General features: G+C 42.8%; 1 protein-coding gene across 4 annotated transcripts; it reads right to left on the bottom strand.

Annotated features, from left to right (window-relative positions):
• Positions 1 to 48: 48 nt before the first annotated feature.
• acin1b (apoptotic chromatin condensation inducer 1b) lies at positions 49 to 20,725 on the bottom strand. Of its 4 annotated transcripts, none has more exons than XM_029526156.1 (18): positions 20,562 to 20,725; positions 18,848 to 18,913; positions 18,637 to 18,748; positions 18,117 to 18,190; positions 17,441 to 17,968; positions 16,679 to 17,353; positions 16,444 to 16,526; positions 11,270 to 11,390; positions 6,454 to 6,499; positions 5,411 to 5,556; positions 5,053 to 5,199; positions 4,657 to 4,828; positions 4,351 to 4,496; positions 3,147 to 3,254; positions 2,648 to 2,755; positions 1,799 to 2,174; positions 1,607 to 1,704; positions 49 to 1,511 (listed from the first exon to the last, which is right to left on the bottom strand). In XM_029526156.1, the coding sequence occupies exons 1-18, from the start codon at positions 20,694 to 20,696 to the stop codon at positions 1,173 to 1,175; spliced, it is 3,480 nt and encodes a 1,159-aa protein (XP_029382016.1). In that variant the 5' UTR covers positions 20,697 to 20,725; the 3' UTR covers positions 49 to 1,172. The 4 variants fall into 4 exon arrangements, with proteins under 4 accessions (XP_029382016.1, XP_029382017.1, XP_029382014.1 ...); XM_029526157.1 differs by having other exon boundaries at positions 16,679 to 17,350; XM_029526154.1 differs by having other exon boundaries at positions 16,679 to 17,968.
• Between the last annotated feature and the right edge of the window lie 94 nt (positions 20,726 to 20,819).

Genomic DNA, 20,819 nt, shown 5'->3' with positions numbered 1-20,819 from the left:
CCTTTGCAATATCTGAAATGAGAAAAAAAAAATAAAAATCCAGGCAGCTAGGCTGATAACCAATTTAAATTTATTCATTTTTTTAAATTCTCGTTACATTCAGCACTTGCAGGAGAAGAAAAAGCAACAGAAACAGTTTAAAACTAAAAACAAAATTAAAAAGATTAAAATTGTAACCATTACTCTATTAGAAGATAAACTTTTATCTCCTTAAATATATATCATTGAAGGGGCACAGGGAGATTTTCAACTGGTGACTTCAGCACAGATGTCAGCTTCCTAAGTTTGTTACAGAATAGATCATATCATCTTACGTCTCCTGTGTCACCACAACATAGAATTCCTCATCTCTCACTGTCGCACTTTCTTCAGTTACAGTGTTGAGACTTCAGTACCAGTTGTACCTTTGTGGGAAATGAAGGTCATCACTCAAACATCACCTGCTGAACACACAACAAGCCTCCAAGGCAGAAAAAATAAACATGATCCTTAAAACTTGAACACAAGAAAAACAACTTGACAGCCCATGAATCTAGTCAAAATATATATGTAAAAAAAAAAAAAAAAAAAAAAAAAAAATCTTAGTGCTGTAGATTGGAGCACTAAAACTGATCCAAAAAAATATTTGAAGGTCAGGGATCTATTTTGGACCGGTTTTATTACAGGGCTGAGGAGGAAGGAACTGTGCACCCACAGGACTAAAATAAAGAGGCAGGCTCCCAAACCTCAGTGGGACAAAATGCTGAGTTGAGCCAAAAAACCACCGCCCTCCCTGCTTCTTTTCTTCAACAGAGGATAATTAACAACACTACGCACAGACAAGGAGGAACGCTGCTCTCTACTGGGGGCAGGGGGGAGGCTGAATTTTACTGATGGAAGATGGAAAAGGAAACTAGATGAACTGTTATTTTACTACAAACAGAAAATGTAATCAACATTTTTTGTGCAGACTGACATAAAGGAGGTGGGAAAATGGCAGAAGTGTGTGGAAGACAACGGTGGCATCAAAGTGGACGAATTGAAGCGCGGCGGGGCAGGTAGTGAGGAGCAGACAAGTCCTAAATCTGAGTGGAACACCCCCCCACCCCTCCAAGACTTCCTGTCTGCTGTGTGCTCTCCTACGCTGCTTCCCTCCCTCCCTCCCTCCAGCTTTCCCTGCAGGCACTCACTCCTCAACGGCGTCTGTCCCTGGGGTTGCTACGGCTACGTGACCGCCGTCCACTGCCAGCTCCCGCTGAGGGTCGTCTGGACCGGTGACCGCTGTCCCTCTTCTTGTCGCCCTCCCTGTCTCGGCCACGGTCCCTCTCTCTGTCTCCATGAGCTCCCCGCCCGGCTGCAGCACCACCGCTGCTGCCGCCGCCGCTCGCTACTATGGCGACATCTTTCTCTCGGACCTTCAGCCTCTCTTTTTTCTCTTCCTCCCGCTTCTTCTCCTCCTCCTCTTGTTGTTCCTTGCGCCTTCGCTCACGCTCCTTTTGCCGCTCTGTGCGGTCTAAAAGCCTTTGCACCGCCTGGTAGACACAAGGCACAGTGAGGTTGCAGATTGCAAGTGAAGCATCACCCAAAAGTCAGACTAGTAGAAAAAGAAACTGTGTGAAGGACCAACCTGCTCCTCAGTGAGGGGAAGCCAGTATATACATGGAGCCGCTTTGGTCTTAAGGAACAAGTCATCTAGAAGTTTGGCAGGAGGCTCGTCTCCCTTCTCTGTCAGCGACAAAACAAAGGGGGGTCAATTTACTGTAATAGATAAATCAGACTTCATTCCTCCCGCCCTCAGGTTTTCTCCTTGTTCTCTTACCTTTCTTATCTGTCTTTCTCTCCTTGCTCTTCGCCCTTTCCCTCCTCCTCCGCTCTCTATCTCTGGATCGGGATCGTCGTCCGTCCTCTCCTGGTCTTGCAAACTCCCGAACCTTATCCCGGTCCCATTCCCGTTCACCACGGGCCCGCTCCCGGCGCTCCATCTCCTTCTCCCGTTCTGCCCACAGGTCCCGGACTCCTCCCACACCTCGATCCCGTTCCCGGTCTCGTTCACGCTCCCTGTCTCTGTCGCGGTCTCTTTCTCTCTCCCTGTCTCGCTCAGGCATCAGAGGGGGCAGCCGGTTTTGAGGAGCAGCCGGTTGGGCAACTTGTTCTTCCTCCCTTTCTGGCTTTATGATGCCTTTGTGAAAGTCCAGCTGTAGAAAAAGGATCGAAATAAAAAGATAAGAGTCAGGGATGTTTATGTTGGATTGTGTGGAGAAAATTTAAGATATTGGACTGAAATACTTTCCCAGTTTAAACAGAAAAGAAAACGGGAGGATGACCTACATGTCCTACTTGTTTTAATTTAAAATTTGACGTTCCACAAAAACCTATAGAGCAGTGGAACAGAAGAGTACACATACTCAGCTATATTTTGTATTATGTCTATAGAGCCTTCCTTCTATCAAAATACCCATGCTTTCATGATGTAACCTGAGGAGTAAACTTATTTAGCTCTTCCAGTAACCAACAAGTGAAAAGGATTAGTTTTATACTGCAACTGATGAATGTTCTCTTTAATCTCAGTACTCAGTAACAGAAGTTACTTAATTTATGTTCCATGAAGTATGTGTTGAAAGCTAAAAAAAAAAAAAAAGTTAATTTTGGCATTTGCTGCGTTCAATACCTCATCCTGCTCACAGAAGTCAGCGCTGAGGACCTTGGGATTGCTGAGAGGCCATTTGACCCCGTGGATGGCGGTTCTGGTGGCGACTGCCTCTTCAGTTGTAGTGTACTATGATGACAGAAAGAGATGAAAGAGGCTATCAGACTGAAAAGGGTAATCACACTTTAACCAACACATACTGTAAAGAATGGCTTGGGGAAGGTCAAGATGGAGCCAGAAGGAGGCAAACACAGAGGTGAAGACTATTAAACAGACATGTTCTGAACTCAAACATTTCTTCCTTCAAAGAGTTTGTACTGCATCACATTTCTTACACATGATCTGTCTTTTCTAGAGCGCTTTTCCAGGATTGAGCCTTTTCTATCCATCATCACACCATCATGGCTGTGCAGTTTGATCAAAGAACAACATTCCTAAAATAAATTACAGTTTTGGCAGCTGGGTCATGTGCGAACATAATCACAGCACACTTTAAAGTAGTCAATTTACTGGTACTCACTGTGACATAGCAGTGAGATTTGATCTTGTCAATCCAGAATCCTTCTTCGATCACTGTGCCTGTACGGTTCAGCAGCTCTTTCAGCTGGCCCAGAGTGAAGGGTCGTACCTTTGGGATAAGAAAAGACAGTCAGGTATTAGAGTCAGAGCTTCTCTTTCTGATACAGACATGACCACAGAGTTGTTTCAAATGTGTGAAAAGCTTTTCATTTCAAATCTGAAGTTGGCTCCAGTTTTAATCTGGGTGAAGCTGTGAAATACCAAAGACCAGAAGAGCTGCCAGCAGAAAGAGGCTCAACCCATGGCTGCGTCTCTATGAACAATACTTATTTATCTATGTGTAACTGATTACAACCACTGAATCTACTGCCATGAACTAAGTGGAGAAGCATTAATTACTGCTACTCTCCTGACATATCTTGCAGCACCAACAGGCTCTTAATTCTACTCATTCAACACTAACGTGATATTGACGACCAAATCCTGTCCTTTTTATGTGGAATAATGCTACAGTAAATCAGACCCAGACATGTGCTCACAGCTCAGAGGATAAGTCCTTTTAATTTAGGTAACAACGTGGTGTTTCCAGCGGTACCACCCTCAGGCCAAACTTCATGTTTTCATCTCAACAACAAAAAAAAAAAAAAAAAACAGAGCAATTTCTACTTTTGACTTCCATCTACACTGCCACTGCATTTTGTTTTCTGTTTAACAATTAGTCTCACACCATAACTTTACATTGTTAGTATTGATTGGATTATGTCTTAATTTAATACAACACATCCTATTCTTCAGACATTGTTGGGTATCCTTAGAAATCCAGTCATCTTTCATGCGCTACTGTAAGTTTTGTCTATGGCACAAGTTTAAAAAAAAAAAAAAAAACTCTGCAAATGCTAGTCATTAAATGTGTAATGTCTTGTCTTGTCATAGTCTGTTGAGTCATGCACTGCTCCCCCAACTGAAGGTGATGCTTGACTACAGTTATAATACCTGGGTGAGTGTCCCTGGCTCTAATTATGGGTATGATGGTGATGTGGTTTCCAATGGCATCAACACAAGATATCTAATTCATGAAAACTATGTATGATGTCTTTGGTAATGCAAGATTTTTCTGTCCAAGCATCATCCCCCAAAAAAACAGAACATTACAACACTAACACAGTATATTGTGTTTGAATCATTCTCAAAAAGAACAAACCCACCAGGTTGGTCACATGGATGATATTTGAGACTTTGCCACGAGGTGGTGAAGGCTGCCTGGTTGTGCGGATCGGGTCATCAATGGTGACGGACACGCCAGACTTCTGCTGACTGATGGAGCGACGCACCAGACTGTCGCTGGGGGTGACTGAGGGAAGGTTGAGGAAGAAGGTGAGAAGCACGAAAACACAAGAATGTGCATCAACAACAGAGCGAAAGCTAAAGGATAAAAGATAGGCAGAAAAAAAGATTTGTACCAAATGATGGGCAGCAATTAAAATACCACAAACTTCTCAGCAGGGCACTACCTTTCATTGGCTCTGGTTCAAGCTTGATGGATGTCTGCGTTTCCACAGTTTCCTCAGAGAGGCTGTTCTTCCTTTTGTCTCTGGAAGTCCTGCGTTGTTTTTCTTTCTCCATTTTCTCCACCTCTTCCTCTTCATTTGTCTGGCCATTTTCCTGACTGTCACCAGGAACGACCTGAAGAGAAATTACAGGCAGAGATTTACTAAGAATCCCTGTGACTGCTTAAAACACACAGAAAGAATTAGGGAAAGCTGTATCACAAGACTAGCTGTTCTTCAAATTAGACTAATGTCAGTAGAGCGTCCAAACAGGAACCACAGCTTCATTCTTTCTGTTGTTCTTAAAAAAAAAAAACAAACAAAAAAAAAAACTATCTTCACTGGACTTAAAACATTTACCTGTGTGACGGTGCGCCGGATCTTGAGGCCTTTGTCCTGGTCGCCATGGTTGGTGTCCATGCTTTCCTCGTCCCCTGACAGTTGCAGCTCCTCTGGGTGAAGCTCCACCACTGCCTCTTGGTTTACTTTAATGTCAGGGATCAAAGACTGCAGGATGGAGATTGGAGGAAAAGAAAACGGGGAAAGCGGGCAGAGTTCACTCTTGAGTCTTTAACTGAACTCTGGGTATATGTTAAGAGAAAATTTCCAAACTGAAGCATTTTGAGGAATTGAGTGCTTGTCCATCTGCAGAAAAATACTGTCACAGATAAAATAAATGATGTAATATGTTTTCCCATTGTGATTATGCCGTCAGTACCTTCAGTGAGTCGGTGGTGATGCTGATGGATGGTTTCTTAGCAGTGACTGCTGTGCTGGAACCCCACCGCCTCTTCCTCCCTGCTGCAGTTCCCATTTCAGGCTCTGCCGCTCCTCCATCTGTGGGGGCTAGAGAAGTCTTACTGCCTGCAGGAGTAAGAAAAATGGAGTTCATCATTGAGAAGAGAGAGAAGAGTGAAAGTGAGTTTAGCTTACAAAAGGAATTGAGACATTGAATAATTTCAGCAATTTCTCCAATAAAATTATATTTAACAATTTGTTACATGCCTGTTTAGCTTTTCTAATCTCATTATGAATGCTCTGGGTACAACACAAGATGCAGATAATTGTTGATAAAGAGCACTTGGGACTAAGGCCACATGCATGAATAGGGTCTTTGGTGCACTGTGTCAGACAGTAGGAAATAAAGTAAATGTCTGTGTTAATAAAACAGCACATTCACTGGAGATGAATGAAAATGTTTCACAATACCACAAGAGCACTTTGTTGTAAAAGAATAACATTGGTGTTATTCTGATTTATCAACCATAACAAGTATGGATTCATTTACATATCTTCTCTGACTGAGGAGTCAACTATTAATTTATTGCAGTTTTACACTGAGACCTATTACTCACCAAGTGCGCAAGTTTGGCTCCTACTCACAATGACATTTCTGTCAGATTTTAAATTCCAGACAGACATTTGTTATAGGCCAGAGGGAGACATCTTAAATATATTAACACACTTAGAAAAAAAAAAGACAAAGCAACTTTAATCCAAAAGTAAAAATTAAGTCTATTTCTGGAGGTAATGCAGACAACACCAATGCAGCTCTAAATTGAACGCCTATACACCTGGCATGAAAGTCATAGGCTTTCATGTTTCCAGAGATTAATTCACAATGGGAAAACTATATTCTGATCAGGGGTTTAGAAAAATACTAGGGGCAGTGCATTTTCGGTTTTTCCTCTTTTTCTTTTCCAAGTCCTCATGTAGGATGAGAGATCCAGGAGTCGAAGAACATTTAAGTGGTATACTCACTGGTCAGGGATATCTTGCGAGCAGCAAAAGCCTTAGGAGTGGTGCTCTGGAAGGGGAGAGAGACAGAAAGAGAACATACAGAAACCCCAGGGGTGTGGGGCAATATGAGAACCAGGAGTCCAAACCTAAACAGGCATCAACAGAGAGGAGGTGAAACAGGACGGTGGAGGAGGGGGGCAGGGAAGGGGGATTAAGTAATAGAAGCCTGGAGGCTCCGTTGTACTACTTAAAGAAGAGTATTCTTTGGTCGATACAGAGACTCCAGACACATTTCTGCCATCCACCTCTGCTCAAAGACACTGAGATAAATTATTACGTTTCTCCCCTGCTGTTAGTGTGTGAAGCTGACTCTAGACGACAAAGTAAGTACATGATGTGCATTACAGCATGAGTGGGCCTGCGTGAAGCTCGAAACTGGATCACATCTTAACATGGTGTGATATTACAAGATGGTATCCATCAGAGTACTCTGAGAATAAAAGGGGAAAGAAGACTAACAAAGACTGTCAGCATATTTGAACTAATCCTTCTACTTTACAAGACTGATCATTTTCTCTGATCCCTATGTTAGTATACTTTACAGCTGTAGCTTTTCCCCCTACAAAACAAAAATTTACATCCCAATTACCTACCATTAAGAAAAAACATTTAAATTAGTGCCAAATAACTACTGCATAATAAAAAAATCATACTAAAACCACTTTGGGTGAATAATGTCGACTTTTTCAGAACCTGGCCCTGTACCCCCCCCCCCCCCCCCCCCCAAAAACTATGTGATCCAGAACAATGACTTTTATTGTATATTAATTGCCACCCAAATGGGGCATTCATCTTGCCAATTGTGCGATAGGACCATGTCATCCCTGAATGGCTGCAGCATTATAGCGGCATGGTGTTCACGTTGTCATTGTGTTCATTCAACATTAACATTATGACGTGCAGTAAAATCCAATGTCTTGTGGAGTTCTGTGATGCAGAGGTGGAGAACTGAGTGTTGAAGACTCAGCAGGATCATATATACTGCAGTTCAAATTGACTGGATTTAACAGACAACTTGTGGATCCACACTGTGGTCAATGTTGATCATTCTGAACTTCTAAAATTACTACTGCAGTTCAAGTGACAGACAAAATTTGCCACTAAATTACAAAGAGGAATATAATCCACCCCTTTTATATACAAAAAAGATCATGAGGAAAGATTTTATCTTTTTACAGTTAATGATTAAAATTTTTATACAATTTAAAATGAGGAATAATGACAGGTCATTTCCTGGTACCATTTGACACCTGATTCCTTACTGGCTCGACTATGGCCCAACCGCACGACAGTGTGTACTGTATCTAGGCAACAAGGATCCAATCTGAGAAGGCAGAGGAGGGAGGGCAGGGCTCGATTTGAGTGTGCAGATGAGCCATCAGGCAGGAACTTATCACTGGATTGGACTTTTTTCTTGAATGGGGCTGGGAAGAACTTTTCCCGATTGACTGCTGATCAGAGTCACATTTCAGTCTTTTAGGAAGCCAGTTGTTTCAAACTTTGTTGAGATTGATTCAGACACAGGCCGGGGTGAGGTGTAGTTTGTTAGAGTCCATGATCTGCGAGGCACATGTGATGAGTGACAAAATTCCTTTGGCTTGATTTATTGTCTTTAACTGGAAAAGGTGTCCATATTCTCCAAAATACAGTCCTCAAGGTCTTTGACATTTGGATGTCTCTGAAATGTCAAAATGAAGCAAGATGTCCTGTGAAGTGTTCATTGGTGGTCCAAGAGATCTGAGTTCCTGTTTTAATAAATTGATGGGATTTGTGCTCGCCAAACTGATTGTTCAACAATTCTTGGGCTTGTTTTGCCAGTTAGCAGCACAGGAGTATGGTCTGTCCTAAGTCTGTTAATGGGAGTAAAGGTGGAAAACAATCCAGGAGCATATCCCTTTGTGAAATTACAATCCAGTGATGTAGTCAAAATGCGAAGGCTTATGGCATTGCTGGTATGAATGCCTCTACACGCACATGAAGTCTTTTGCAATGCAAGGCCCAAGTCATGGGTGTAGTGAAGAGATGGATTTCTAAATAAATAAATAAACAACAGCATCTGCAGTTATCCATCTGCAAGGTCCTCAGCAGCAGCAGAAGCAACAGCAGCATATCTGGAGATCCTGGTGAATCCACTGAGCCACATTTGAGCTCACTGACAGTGTGGCTTCAGGGGGAGGAGAGGCAATGATTTGTTAACACATCCAGCTTTAATGGCCCAGGTGTCGATGATCAATGTCGACGGTGAACCCACAAATATCCACAGTCCATAATGTATGCCTGATTAATTTTATTTGGCATTGTGTCCTTTCAAAGTCTCTTGTTCAGTGGAGCTGGTGCAGCGTCCCAGGAAACAGTTCTCTTATGACAATGCCACTGAGCAGATGACAGTTTACTTGCATAGTCAAGTATTTGAGGATTTTGCTTGCGCAAGTCGAACAACAGGAGTCCATACCAAAAGTTTGGTTAGCTTGTTGAGGCAGAGAATGACTGTTAGCCTTACAAGCTCAACCAACAACAGTTTTTCAAATTATAGGCCCAAAACACTATATCACGGCCACACATTTCCTTAGAAGTCCCACAAATGTCTCTTCCAAGCACATTATTTCAGTTGCTCCATCAACATGTTCCTTCATGCTTAAGTCGTGTGTCAATTCTCCCCTCTACAAGCAGAGGGCAGCATGGGACTGGAGGCAGAGGTAAAAATGAAACTGAAGAGCTGAGAGTTTCATCTTTTCTCTGAGTTGCATTTGTCTCTTGGAGCACAGAGATGTGTATGTCAGGGGATGACACTTGGAGAACGTACATGTCCACAAAATGGCAGATGGGAGACGTAGGGAGAGGTGGAGGTGATGTGGAGCTTTAAACACACTCCCCTTCCCTTAGTCCATCATGCATCACCACCACCCAAGTGCAGTACAGTCCAGTCCAGTTCGGTTCAGATCAGCAAGTAGGCTTCTAGCCCCTGAGGCTGGGTTGCCATGACAACTGTATCCTGCTGCAGTTACCATGGCTGCCACTGCTGTCGGTGGTGGTCTGATGCAAGATCCAGTCCCTGCTGGCTCAGCGCACCACTGGAGGGCTACAGGGGAGGCCTTGCAGGCTCAGGTTTTACTCAGTGCCATGTGGTTCCAGACTCTGTGCCTAATTCAGGTACCAACGACGCACTTGGGCATAGCGGGACAGGAGTTGTAGGAGGAGTAGGAGGAGGAGTGGAGGAGGTGTTGGTGGTGGTGGTGGTGGTGGTGGTAGTAGTAGTACGCAGCAGGTACCATTAGGGGCAATGGAAGAGGCATGGGAACCTTCATAACAAAGCAATCAATGGGGTTTTAAACAGCAATCACACCATAAATATATATAGTGAGAGTGAAGCGTTCATGATGGGATACAAAGGCAAAAGATGTAAAGTCAGGGGACAAAGAGGGGAAGAGAGACACTGAATAAAACAGAGAGAGGCAGCGTGACAGAAGAGCAGGGAGAATGAAAACAGGGTGAAAGAAACAGCAGAAATAAGCCCTGATGCATCTCTACACACACTGTCAGGGTCCATTACTCATACAAACCTAAGAAGGGGAAAAAAAAAATTACAAACACAGAGTGGAAACAAAGCACATGCTGATAATAAAATACCTCCACAGAACAGAAGCTCACGAGTAAATATAATTAAGGTACGCTTGGTAGGGACATGTAAGGCAATGAACCTTATGCTGGTCTTCATCTGGGATTTAGCTCGTCAGGACTTTATCTGACCTAAGCGCCCTACTGCACTTTTTGGTTGTAAATGTGACAATGTTTTTCATTTATTCATGTAAAGTATGGAAAATACATGTGACTGGAATAATGTGAAATACTGAGCTTTTTTTTAATTTTACGTTGACTCTTGAGACCTTAACAGACTGTGAGCATGAAGAGAGGCAGACTGAGTGTTTGCTATCAGAGGAGTGTCCCTTTAGTAGAGTGGAAAGATGATTGTGTCAGGAATAAAAGCAGCAGAACAAAAATAAACTGAAAGTGGACCAAAAGTGGTGAAATCACCAAAATGAACAACCATTAAAGAGCTCCCTCTCATCAAATGCGTCTTCCACCAGTTTTAACATTCTCAATTATTTGAACTGCTGTCGAAAAGGGCTCAATTTAGCCAATATAGCAGAATGCACCATAAAAGCTGAGGGCTGTAGTCAACCACAGACGATAAACAGTGATAGATAATTGACTTGGTGTGTTAGGGCCCTGAGGTTTAATGTTTTCACTTCCTCTCTCTGCCTAACACACAGAACAGAACAGTGATATGAAGAGCACACACCCTCTGTAGCATAGATCTAATTTAATGTACTTTTTGCATTCAAGCAGCACTTAACACCCATCTAAAAAGCCCAGCCAGACAATGGACATGTGTCAGAGATCATCTACTCGAACAAGGTTGTTATAAAATATTAGTTGCATAAAATACAGATGAAAGAATTAGTTCATTCCTATCTACCTCAGGACCCAAATCCAACTCAACCCCATGTTAGTCGTCCTATGATCAACTGCAAAAACATGAATGTTTCTGTCAGCATTTAAGATGGTAAAAACTTGCAAACACTGCCCAAAGTCAGAATCAAAAAGATAAAATCTCCACAGGTGGCATTAGTGATTTTTGAAAATTGGGGTTGTGTTGGCTTTGAGTGACCCTCTTAAGTACCGCTGCCAACTACACATGCTTATATGTGAATGAGAATACAGGTTAGTGGGAAACAAAGCAAAGATCCGGGCACCCCCACCCTCTCAGTGACCTTACCTCCTCCAGGCGGTTCTCATTGTTCTCAGGCTCAGCCCCGGAGGCCGGCTGCTGGGCCATGGAGCTCTCAGAGTCTGGTTCAACCTCTGTCACGGCTGCTGCGCTTGGCTCCGACACCTCCCTACAGGGATAAGAGACAGCTGATTGAGGAATCAAATGTGAGTGCTGAATCAATATCGGGGACATATAATTTATTAGCGATGCAAATTTTTCAAGTAACTAATAAGGATCAATTATCCACTCAGTCACCATGACGATGAGGCTCCCTTGCATGTATACTTCCACCACCTAACAGATCTATAAAGCATACTTTTAATGTGATTTGGTATTGCATAACCTTGGATTAATGAAAATTAAGTAAATACTTACAACTATGGATGCTGGATCAATGAAAATGTCAAACCTGTCTGCTGGGTTAGTGAAAAAATTCAAGTTGATGCCGATAGATCAATTTGTCATCATAAAGCAGTGCTGTTCTACGTGTTTCACAACTTGAGATATTGAAGGTAGAGCTGATGCAAAAAGCAGCGAATCCTCATAGCTTACACGGTGCGACGATTCGCTGCTTTTCTGTGTTGATGCTCGGCTCTTAAGACCGGGCCAAGTGAAGGTCAGTGTGAGAGAAAAAAAAAAAAAAAAAAAACAATGTCTTGGACAAGACAGACAAAAACACTGGAGGAGTCAGAGGAAGGGTGCTGGAGGGCAATGATCTGGGTCACTCCTACTATAAATAACTCACCAGCTAACCGACACCCAGGGTCACAAACACTCCTCAAACTAATTCATCGCCCACGCATGGTACATGGTGCTCATCTGATCCATGCTGGGACATTATTAAAAAAAATATATATATATAAACAATTAAAACATCTAACTCTAATCAAGCCAATGAAAGCTCTAAGTCAAGCAGCCAAATGTGTTTTTTGTTTTTCTTTTGAATAGCTGTTGTCTACAATAAAGCAAAAACAAAATAAATATCATTATTATACAGTATTTTTAGTTCCCCCTTCAAAAATCCCCTGCCAGCATTATCAAAAGCATCCTCCGCTGCCTCCATGTGATGGCACAGGCACTAAAGCAGCACCCTGCAGGTGGGAGGATCACATCCTTTAGCATCCTTCTCTCCATTGCAGTGCATATTCCCCTCTATTGTTTGATTTACTTCATGGCTCTTTGCATTGCAGTTCACAGAACTCTGTAAATAATTCATTAATCAAAAATTGTTGAAAAGTACTTTAAAAAGAACATTTTTGACTTTTACATTAGTTCTTGCATATTAATCCAGCAACGCGGTTATTTTCGAAAAGCAATAAAGTCAGTTTACCACCCAGACAATGCAAAGACTCCATTTAACAATAATTTTCCTAACATCCAAGGTGATGTCTTCAAATGACCAGTTTGTCTATTCAACAGTAAAAACCCAAAAGCATTAATTTAATCATATTTTACCACCAAGAAAAGCAGAACTTGCAGCACCTGATTAGTCCTTTATCACAATAGCTGCAAACCGAATCTTATTTTGATTTACTGTGAGTCACAGGTTCAGCACTAACCTCCAAGATTAATATTGTAAGTGACCCCGGGGAGAATTAATTCTGACTCAAATCACCTTCACTGAAAAGTAATCACAGTTACATCTTTAACCAGGTGATGCACTGTTGCTTTTGTCATACAAAAATGTCATTCCCTACATTGTGGACTTTTCAGATTGATCAAAAGTATAAAATTATCTCTGTCTTACTAACTATTAGACAAATAATCCCAGAGGGCCAGCTGGGACTGCAAAAGGTTAGCTTTTCTTTTTCTCTGTGATATGCAACACTGCTACTGGCAAAGTTTCAAGCGAACAAGTAATGTTAATTTCAGAACTACTGAAATCTACCCACAGTGTTGGGAGAGCCCATTCAACCACCTCCTCTAAATATTAGTCACTGGCACAAGTGTATGCAGAGGGACAGGATTCTTCCCTCCTCCACACCATACCATTGCTCCTCATTTGTCCTAGGTGTGCATGTCAGAGTGCATGTGTGGCTCGTTGGCAGGGCAAGGGACACACCTGCATGGGCCATAAAGGGAGCCAGATGTCAACTCGAAATATAAACCCTTGGGATCAGAAAAGGAGGAAAGGCCGGGCGAATGTGATGTAATGATCACTGGCCTTTTTCTTCTCAAATAACAGCCTTGAAGCACTGTTGTTCTGCATTTCAAACAGCTTTGCATTCATATGACTGGGTTAGAATGAGGAAGACCTTTGAAGTGCAGCTGCAACTTGATGAACATCATTAAAAGGTGTATAATGCATCTTAGTATAAATGTTAGACTTTTCAAAACCAGTTCTCATTCATTACATCTCAACTGAATTACTCAAATTATGTCCTAATCAACAATCTGGACTGGTGAACATTGTCACCGATCAAATCACACATTTAGTCAGCTCCCAGGGAAGGAGAGTGCAAGTGCTGATGCCAGCTGGGAAAATTATATCACACCATAAGGGCTCATTCACACTGACTGTACAGCTAACAGATGTCTGCTTTAATGATCTCCCTTGACAACAGTGAGATCATTAACAGCTACAGCCACACAAATCCAAAAATACAAATATAGTCCTTTGTGGGCTAGACAAAAAGATGCAATACAGTATGGTCATAATTGGGCCAAAATGGATCTCCAAAAACTACATTTCACTTTTTTAAATAAGAAAAATAAGTTATCTTTTGGCTACCTGGAATGACAGACATTGTTGAGGTCAAGAGGACAAAGAGAAGATGAGCTGCGAGAAGGGAGAAAAAAAAAAAAAAGAAAAAAAAAATCACTGTCCACATGCTTCTCCCCATCACACTATGAAATCTGAGTCCATTATTTATTCATCAGTATGTTCCTTGATTGAAAGGCTATTTTAGGCACAGATCAAAGGAAGGAGACCCCATCCCCCCTAAAAAAAAAAAAAAAAATCTTCCCTGCTCCTTCAACCAACAAAAGACTCCCACCACGTCCCCACCCCCGGTCCTCCTCACATGTAACACGCTCCTAAGCAGGCCGATGTTAACTAATGACATGAAATTTCACAGGCGGTGTGGAGCTACTAGCTAACCAGCAGCTCCACACCGCCTGTACGGTCAGTGTGGCGGCTGGAAACGACAGACCGAGGCCGGCTAAGTTCGTGTTTACCCCTCGCTTTCTGGTGAAGTGGTGTTAAAGTACAAGCAGAAACCCGAAGCCTTGGGTCGCCCTCCGGCCACTCTTACCCGTTTTTGTTGCCTTCGGACAGCATTATGGCCGGCCTTGAAAGGAAACCCCCGGGGATAAAAAAAACAAAACCCACAAAAAACAAAAAGAAAGAAAACAACTGTCTGCCGCTGGCGTGTAGTCCGGTCGGGAGCGGGCTGATATCGGGACCACGAAATCCCCAAAAAAGAAAACGGTGGCGGTGGTTTCTCTCGCTGATTAACCGTACACTGCGTCGGTATCAGGGATGCAATGCATGCATGGCGGCCATGTTGGCTAACGAGACCTGCGTCAAGACAACCGGAGTGGAAATACACTTCCTTCCGGTCAGGGGATTTCAAAATAAGAGCACCACAAACGTGGCGCATTAAAAAATAAAATAAAACGATGATAAAAAATACAGCAGCAAAAATCATCTGCTGCTAATAACGACGATAAAATACAGAAATAAATGGGGTATGAATGGGGGTATGAATGGATGGTCGTCTTTCAGCACTTGACAAGATGGACAAGCTGCTATAATTAAGAGCACGACAGGGAAAGCAATGGAGCATATTTACATCTGAGTGCTGCTGAAAACATTTTGGAGGCATGGCGTCACCTCTGAGTGACGCCTGTGTTTTGTTTTTGGGTCCAGACTATTTCTATGCCTGTCCATGTTTGACAAGCCATAAACAGCAGGCAATTACTGTCATGGGAAGCACAGCAGCATAGTGGTTAAAGCTGTTGCCTCAGGTTCGATTCCCGGACCTGGGGCCTTTCTGTGAGGAGTTTGCATGTTCTCCCCGTGTTTGCGTGGGTTTCCTCTGGGTACTCCGGTTTCCTCCAACCGTCCAAAGACATACACGTTTCGGTTGGCGACTCGCCCAATGTTAGCTGGCATTGCCTCCAGCACTACCCGCAACCCGGAAGTGGATAAGCATCAGAGGATGAGTGAATGAATACTTAGAGTCACTATTTTTCTGTCAATTACATTTTTCCAAACTATGGACAACAAAGTCATGAAGACAAATGCCTTAGGTAAAACTACAAAGTCGAAGAAAAAAATTATATCAATGTGCACACTTTCCTTTCTGTTATATAATCACATAAAAACTGTGGCTTACATCACTTGATATGCCACTTACAGATGTTAAAGTTTTAGGAAATAGTTGTTGCATGTCTGCTGTTGTCATACAGTATGGCAATGTCTTACATCCTGTGCGCAAATGTAAATACGCAAGTCTTCAGGAAAAATGTCATCATCATCAACCATGGTATGCCCAAAACCTTGATCAAAACCTCAGCTCAACATCATCAATAGCACAGAAAAGTTTTAAGGGTGATTTGTGATGAAATCACTGTACTTAACATGGTTTAATCCTGAAATGTGACAATAACTCCTGCCCAGATCGCCCATAAGTCAAAAGTAAAATATCTAGACTCAGAATTGAGATATGCAGACAGGCATACAGACTTCGGCATACTTATTCAGCAGATTAAGCAACATTTCTCAGTGCCCAGTGTAAATGTAATCATGATAAAATGGAAATTCCAGTTTGTCGTGCAAAATGCTGATTCATTTATCAGGCCTGCTAATATTTAAATTGTTGACATTTAATAAAAAGGCAATTAATCACAGAAATTGAATGTAGTTTAAGAAAGGAGGCATATCAGTGCCAAAAGGATGCAGGCCTACAGAGTGACTTGAAACCTGGAAAATCACATAATTTGTTTGAAAGGTCTATCTTTGTTGCAAGGTATTAAAGGGGGCCATTAGAGGTTGAATTTATCACATCATATTATACAACACAGTAACACAAATTGGAGAGAAAACAAATTTATGTAACCTAGGTGCAAATGCAAGTAACTGTGTTGGTGTATTTTTTCTGCTCCATCCATAAATATATTGGAGACTTACTTCAACTTGTTGTTAGGTTATTTGTATTTTAAGGGCAGTTACTGACCTGTTTGAGAGACGTCGTTTCTCCCTCTCTTTACCCAAGTTAGTATTTCTTTCCTCCTCTGTCTTTTGTCCTTGGTCTACCTTCTGTAAAATCATTCAAAAAAAAAAAAAAAGAAGAAGAACAGCAAATCGCAATATGCTCAGTATTCATTTTCATATTCATAAACAGAATGTTTTACATGTACTAATCAATGCACAAGTGAATGACTGACACCTACTACAGATAAATTACTGACCTTGGGCTGCCTGGCAAGGCAGGATTTATCCCTGGAGGAGGAGGATGATTGTGATGAGCGTGAAGAGGAGTCTGATTTGGAGTCAGAATCTGATGAGGAGCCTGAATCTTGTGCCTCAGTCACAACTACCCTGCCTTTGATGGTCATCTCCTGTCTCCTCTCCTGCTCCTCCTTTTCCTCTTCCTGCTGTTCTCTCTCTTTTTCTTGTTCCTCTTTCTGACACTGTTTCTGCTCTAATTCCTGCTGTTTTTTCTCCTTTTCCTTCTCTTCTTCAACGTGTTTCTTCTCTCTCTCCTGTTCTTGTGCTCTCACTCTTCCTTTCTCCTTCTCTTCCTCCATCTCTCTGTTTTCTTGTTGCCGCTTTCTCTCCAATCTTTGTAGTGGAGATTCAGTGGAAGACCCAGCAGTGGATTGAGCTGAATCTCCAGACATCCCTGCAGATGAGATGGGCTCAATTGCACGGAAAGCCACCTCTGACTCCATCTTGCTTACGAGCAGAGAAAGTGGTCCGGAAAGTTTTCCTGGCCTGCTCTTCACAGGGGGCTCAGGACTGCTGGAACGAGAGCTTGAATCAGAGTCTTGCCTCTGCATGGGAGGTGGGAATGACGCTACTCTTGGGCCACGTGCAGGGTCTGGGCCATCTCCCTCCTGGTCGTCTGGGTCTGGTGGGCTCTGCTTGGGAGTGTCAGGGAGGGGGAACAGGTCAGGGGGTGGAGAGGGAGGAGGTGTGGGGTGGCGCAGCTGCATGGGGGTGTGGTGTACCTGTGGTGGTGGGATGTGCTGCGGAGGTTGAAGCTTGCGTTTGGATCTTGATCCTGCCGATGGGACACTGGGGGGCATCTGCTGCGGCTGGGGAGGAACTCTGTTGCTTCTTCTTGCCGTGCCAGGCCCAGGCCCCCAATCCTCATCATCCTCACTCTCATCATCGCCATCATCTTCATCACTGTCCTTGTAGGCATTGCTTCCTGTTGATACCCCAGCAGATCGGCTGAGGTGGAGAACAGGGTGAGCTGATCCTGGTTCACTTGGTGCGGTGCCCTCCTTCTCTTGGGCTCGGGGCACGGCAGGAGGCACACCCTGGCGGTCAGGCTTTCCCAAGACACGTACTGACAGGGAGGCTACAGCATGGGGAGGAGAAGGCGCAGGTGCCTCCTTATGTCCAGTGGCTCGTTGTAAGGTGGTGCCTGGGCCCATGTCAGTGCTGTATGCAATCATTCCATGACTCACCACTGAAGTTCCTCCTCTCTCCTCTGCCCTGTTCACTGTGGGCTGAGAGGTAATAGGGCAATGCTGTTGGTCATATTGACATGACTTATGCAGATTTTGAGGTATTTACAAGTGAAGACATTTGAATTCAAAATCAATAATCAGTTCAGCTCTTATAAGACCACAAACACACAAATATAAAAGAGACAAGCTATATTTTGTCATTACCAACCTTGTCAGAGACAAAAGAAGAGCTGTCATTGTCCTCTGAGTGCTCTTCATCCTCCTCAGGCACTGCTGGGCTTTCTGTCATAGAGAGACACAATGCAGGGGTTAAGGGTCAGCACCATAGTGAGGATTAAAGTGCATGACACATCCTAAACAAGATTCAATTCACTCAATCAAAAAGCAGGAGATAATTTATGTTAAACTTTCACCTTCTAGTTTATCTCATGTAAAGTTGTTGTCTTTGAAATATATTATTTGAGTTGATATTTATGAACACATTATTCTAAAAGCAAAAACAAACATTGTATTTCACTGCGATGGATGTCAGTAGTGACTGGGTAATACAATAATATCTGTGTCACATGGAGTTATATGTGTATGATGAAGGATTTTATTGAACCATTTATTTCTTATGTAATATAGCAGCTATTTCCAATCTGTTAGCATATTCATTCATCCATATGTTGTTCAAGTAGCTGAGGTCGTATTTGTTGTCTAATTTTTCATTATGGGTCATTTTATACCATCTGCATCTTCTTCTTGCTGGGCTTCTCTCTCCAGTCTCTGGCGAAGGAGCTCCTGTTGCTTGGCCAGGTACTGTTTTATGAAGCTATTCTGGCACATCTCCTCCCCAATCTAAAACATAAAACATCCAATAAATAGTACTTAGAAATTACATCAGATATGTGGTTAAAGAATAAACAAAATAAACCATGTTTCAAAATCTCCACTTACCTGAGAGTTGGGCTGCAGCCCACTGTGAGAGGAGGATGACTTCTGTAGGTTTTCCAGCATGAGAGCCTGTCAGGAAAGAGTAGGGGGGTGATTAAAATTGTAAATTATATTATATCACATGATAGTAAAGATATGAGAATAAATGCAAACCAGATATTGTACTATACAGACAACTTTGATATCTTGTGCCCATCTCAAAATTATTTCTGCTGCTACTCTATTATTCCAGTTTCATTTCAGATAGTGAGATAGTTGCAACTAAGTCTACAGGCTGGGCTCAAACTAAAGCCACAGTTGTTGCATACACTTTGAGGTGCATGGAAGATCTAACAATACAAAGTTCAAGCCATGTATACAAGACTTCAACACAAAAACAAAACCCACTGCACTAAATGAATACTAAATAAGCCTAGAACAGAAAAGACAATGGTTATTTTCTTGTATGCAAACCAGTGTCAGTCTCATTTGGAAATACAAATACAAAAATGTCCACCTAAAGAAAAAATATGCCAGTGGAAGCACCATTTAATTTTGGAGTGAAAAAAGTGGAGTCATATTATTGCAATGTGCTGATATATCATTTTCTTTCATGTAAAATATAACATGCAAGCTAATGTGAAAAGCCCTGCTCTTCTATTGGTGTGCTATCCTTTGAAAAATAAATTATTAGAGACCTCCTACAGCCATGATGGCCAAGGTAACATGCACATTGTTCTTTCTGAGGATTTGGAAGTTTGAACAGCGTAAGAGAGGTTTAAGCTCATAAAGAACCGACATTATGCCAGTGATTAAAATATCAACCCTTGAATTGTAAGAGCGCTGACTCAGACCCAACCCTCACAATGTGTACACCCCATGTTTACAGTTTTCACAATCAGCCAACCACCCTTCCAGTATATTTTGTGATAGCAAATTTGACAGGTTTTAGGCCAATAAATAAATAAAGGATTAATTATTTTGACCATTAAGTTTAATTTCTGGCAGTGTGGAAAGGCATCTCAAGCAACCATTTCTCTATATTGGGAAGTAACATTTCTAGGCCGTAAATGGGAGCACTTAAATGCACAAAATAAACATTAATAAACACATTATTTATGGTGGCCGGTAAAATGTTTCCATTTGCATAAGGCAAGCATGACTCGTGACCTCAGTGATGTTAAAAACCTGTGGGTGCTGATGGGCTGCAACAACAACAGAGTTGATTAAACAACAACAACAACAACAACAGTAAAACAGTAACTGAATAAATCACTGGTTGGTGAAGCTCGGAAAATAGTGTGTTTACGTAGCGAGGCGCGCCCCCCCCCCCTCCAATCCCGAAACTCCCCAATACACACACAAACACGCACACAAAGCGCGGGCACGGCCGTGTACTGTACACTGTGTGCGGCGGCTCGCTCGCTTACTCTCGGCTTAGGCCTCGACTTGACAGGTGCACACTTCAACTGTGTGCAACACGATGCATTGCGAGTTAGTTAGCAGTTAAGTGGGAACTCGGCCGCTGGCCATTTTCTTCTGACTGTCAGCTACAAACGGCCGAAAACTAAAAGTGTTGTTTATGTGGAATAACCCGAGCGAGGGCGGTTTATGTCTTCCCGCTTCGGAGCCCACACACACCGTTACGGCCTCTAACGTTAACCCCCCTCCGTCTCTCTGCTCCGGCTGAACTTAGCCAGACTCGACACAGGCGTCCGTAACATGGCGCAAAACTCACCCCCTTCAGCCGCTTTATGAGCGTGTTTTTCTGCCCGCTTTTCGGGAGGTTTCTCTGCTCCAGGGCGGCTTTTAAATCCGCGACTCGGAGCGATTGTAGAGGTTTCCCATCAAGCGTAATATCTTCGTCCGCCATTTTGCTCCCTCCGCTTGTCTAAACTCCAACAAGCGTCGCTACGGCTGCTTCTCGGCGTCACCGCTCGGCAGTTTCCGGAAACGCTCGGCTTTCCGCCGAATCACCCAACAGCACACACAGCAC

This window comes from Echeneis naucrates, chromosome 18 (genome assembly GCF_900963305.1).
Source record: "Echeneis naucrates chromosome 18, fEcheNa1.1, whole genome shotgun sequence".
Lineage (NCBI taxonomy): Eukaryota > Metazoa > Chordata > Actinopteri > Carangiformes > Echeneidae > Echeneis > Echeneis naucrates.
The sequence above is the reverse complement of the archived record's forward strand: the minus strand, read 5'-3'. Positions and strand labels throughout refer to the sequence as shown.

Coding starts and splice junctions, on each gene's coding strand:
- acin1b (XM_029526154.1), bottom strand. CDS start 20,696: ATGGCGGACGAAGATATTACGCTTGATGGGAAACCTCTACAATCGCTC. Junction 4,497..4,656: donor TGAACCAGAGCCAATGAAAG/GTAGTGCCCTGC, acceptor ACCTTCCCTCAG/TCACCCCCAGCGACAGTCTG. Junction 3,255..4,350: donor TCATCCATGTGACCAACCTG/GTGGGTTTGTTC, acceptor CTTATCCCAAAG/GTACGACCCTTCACTCTGGG.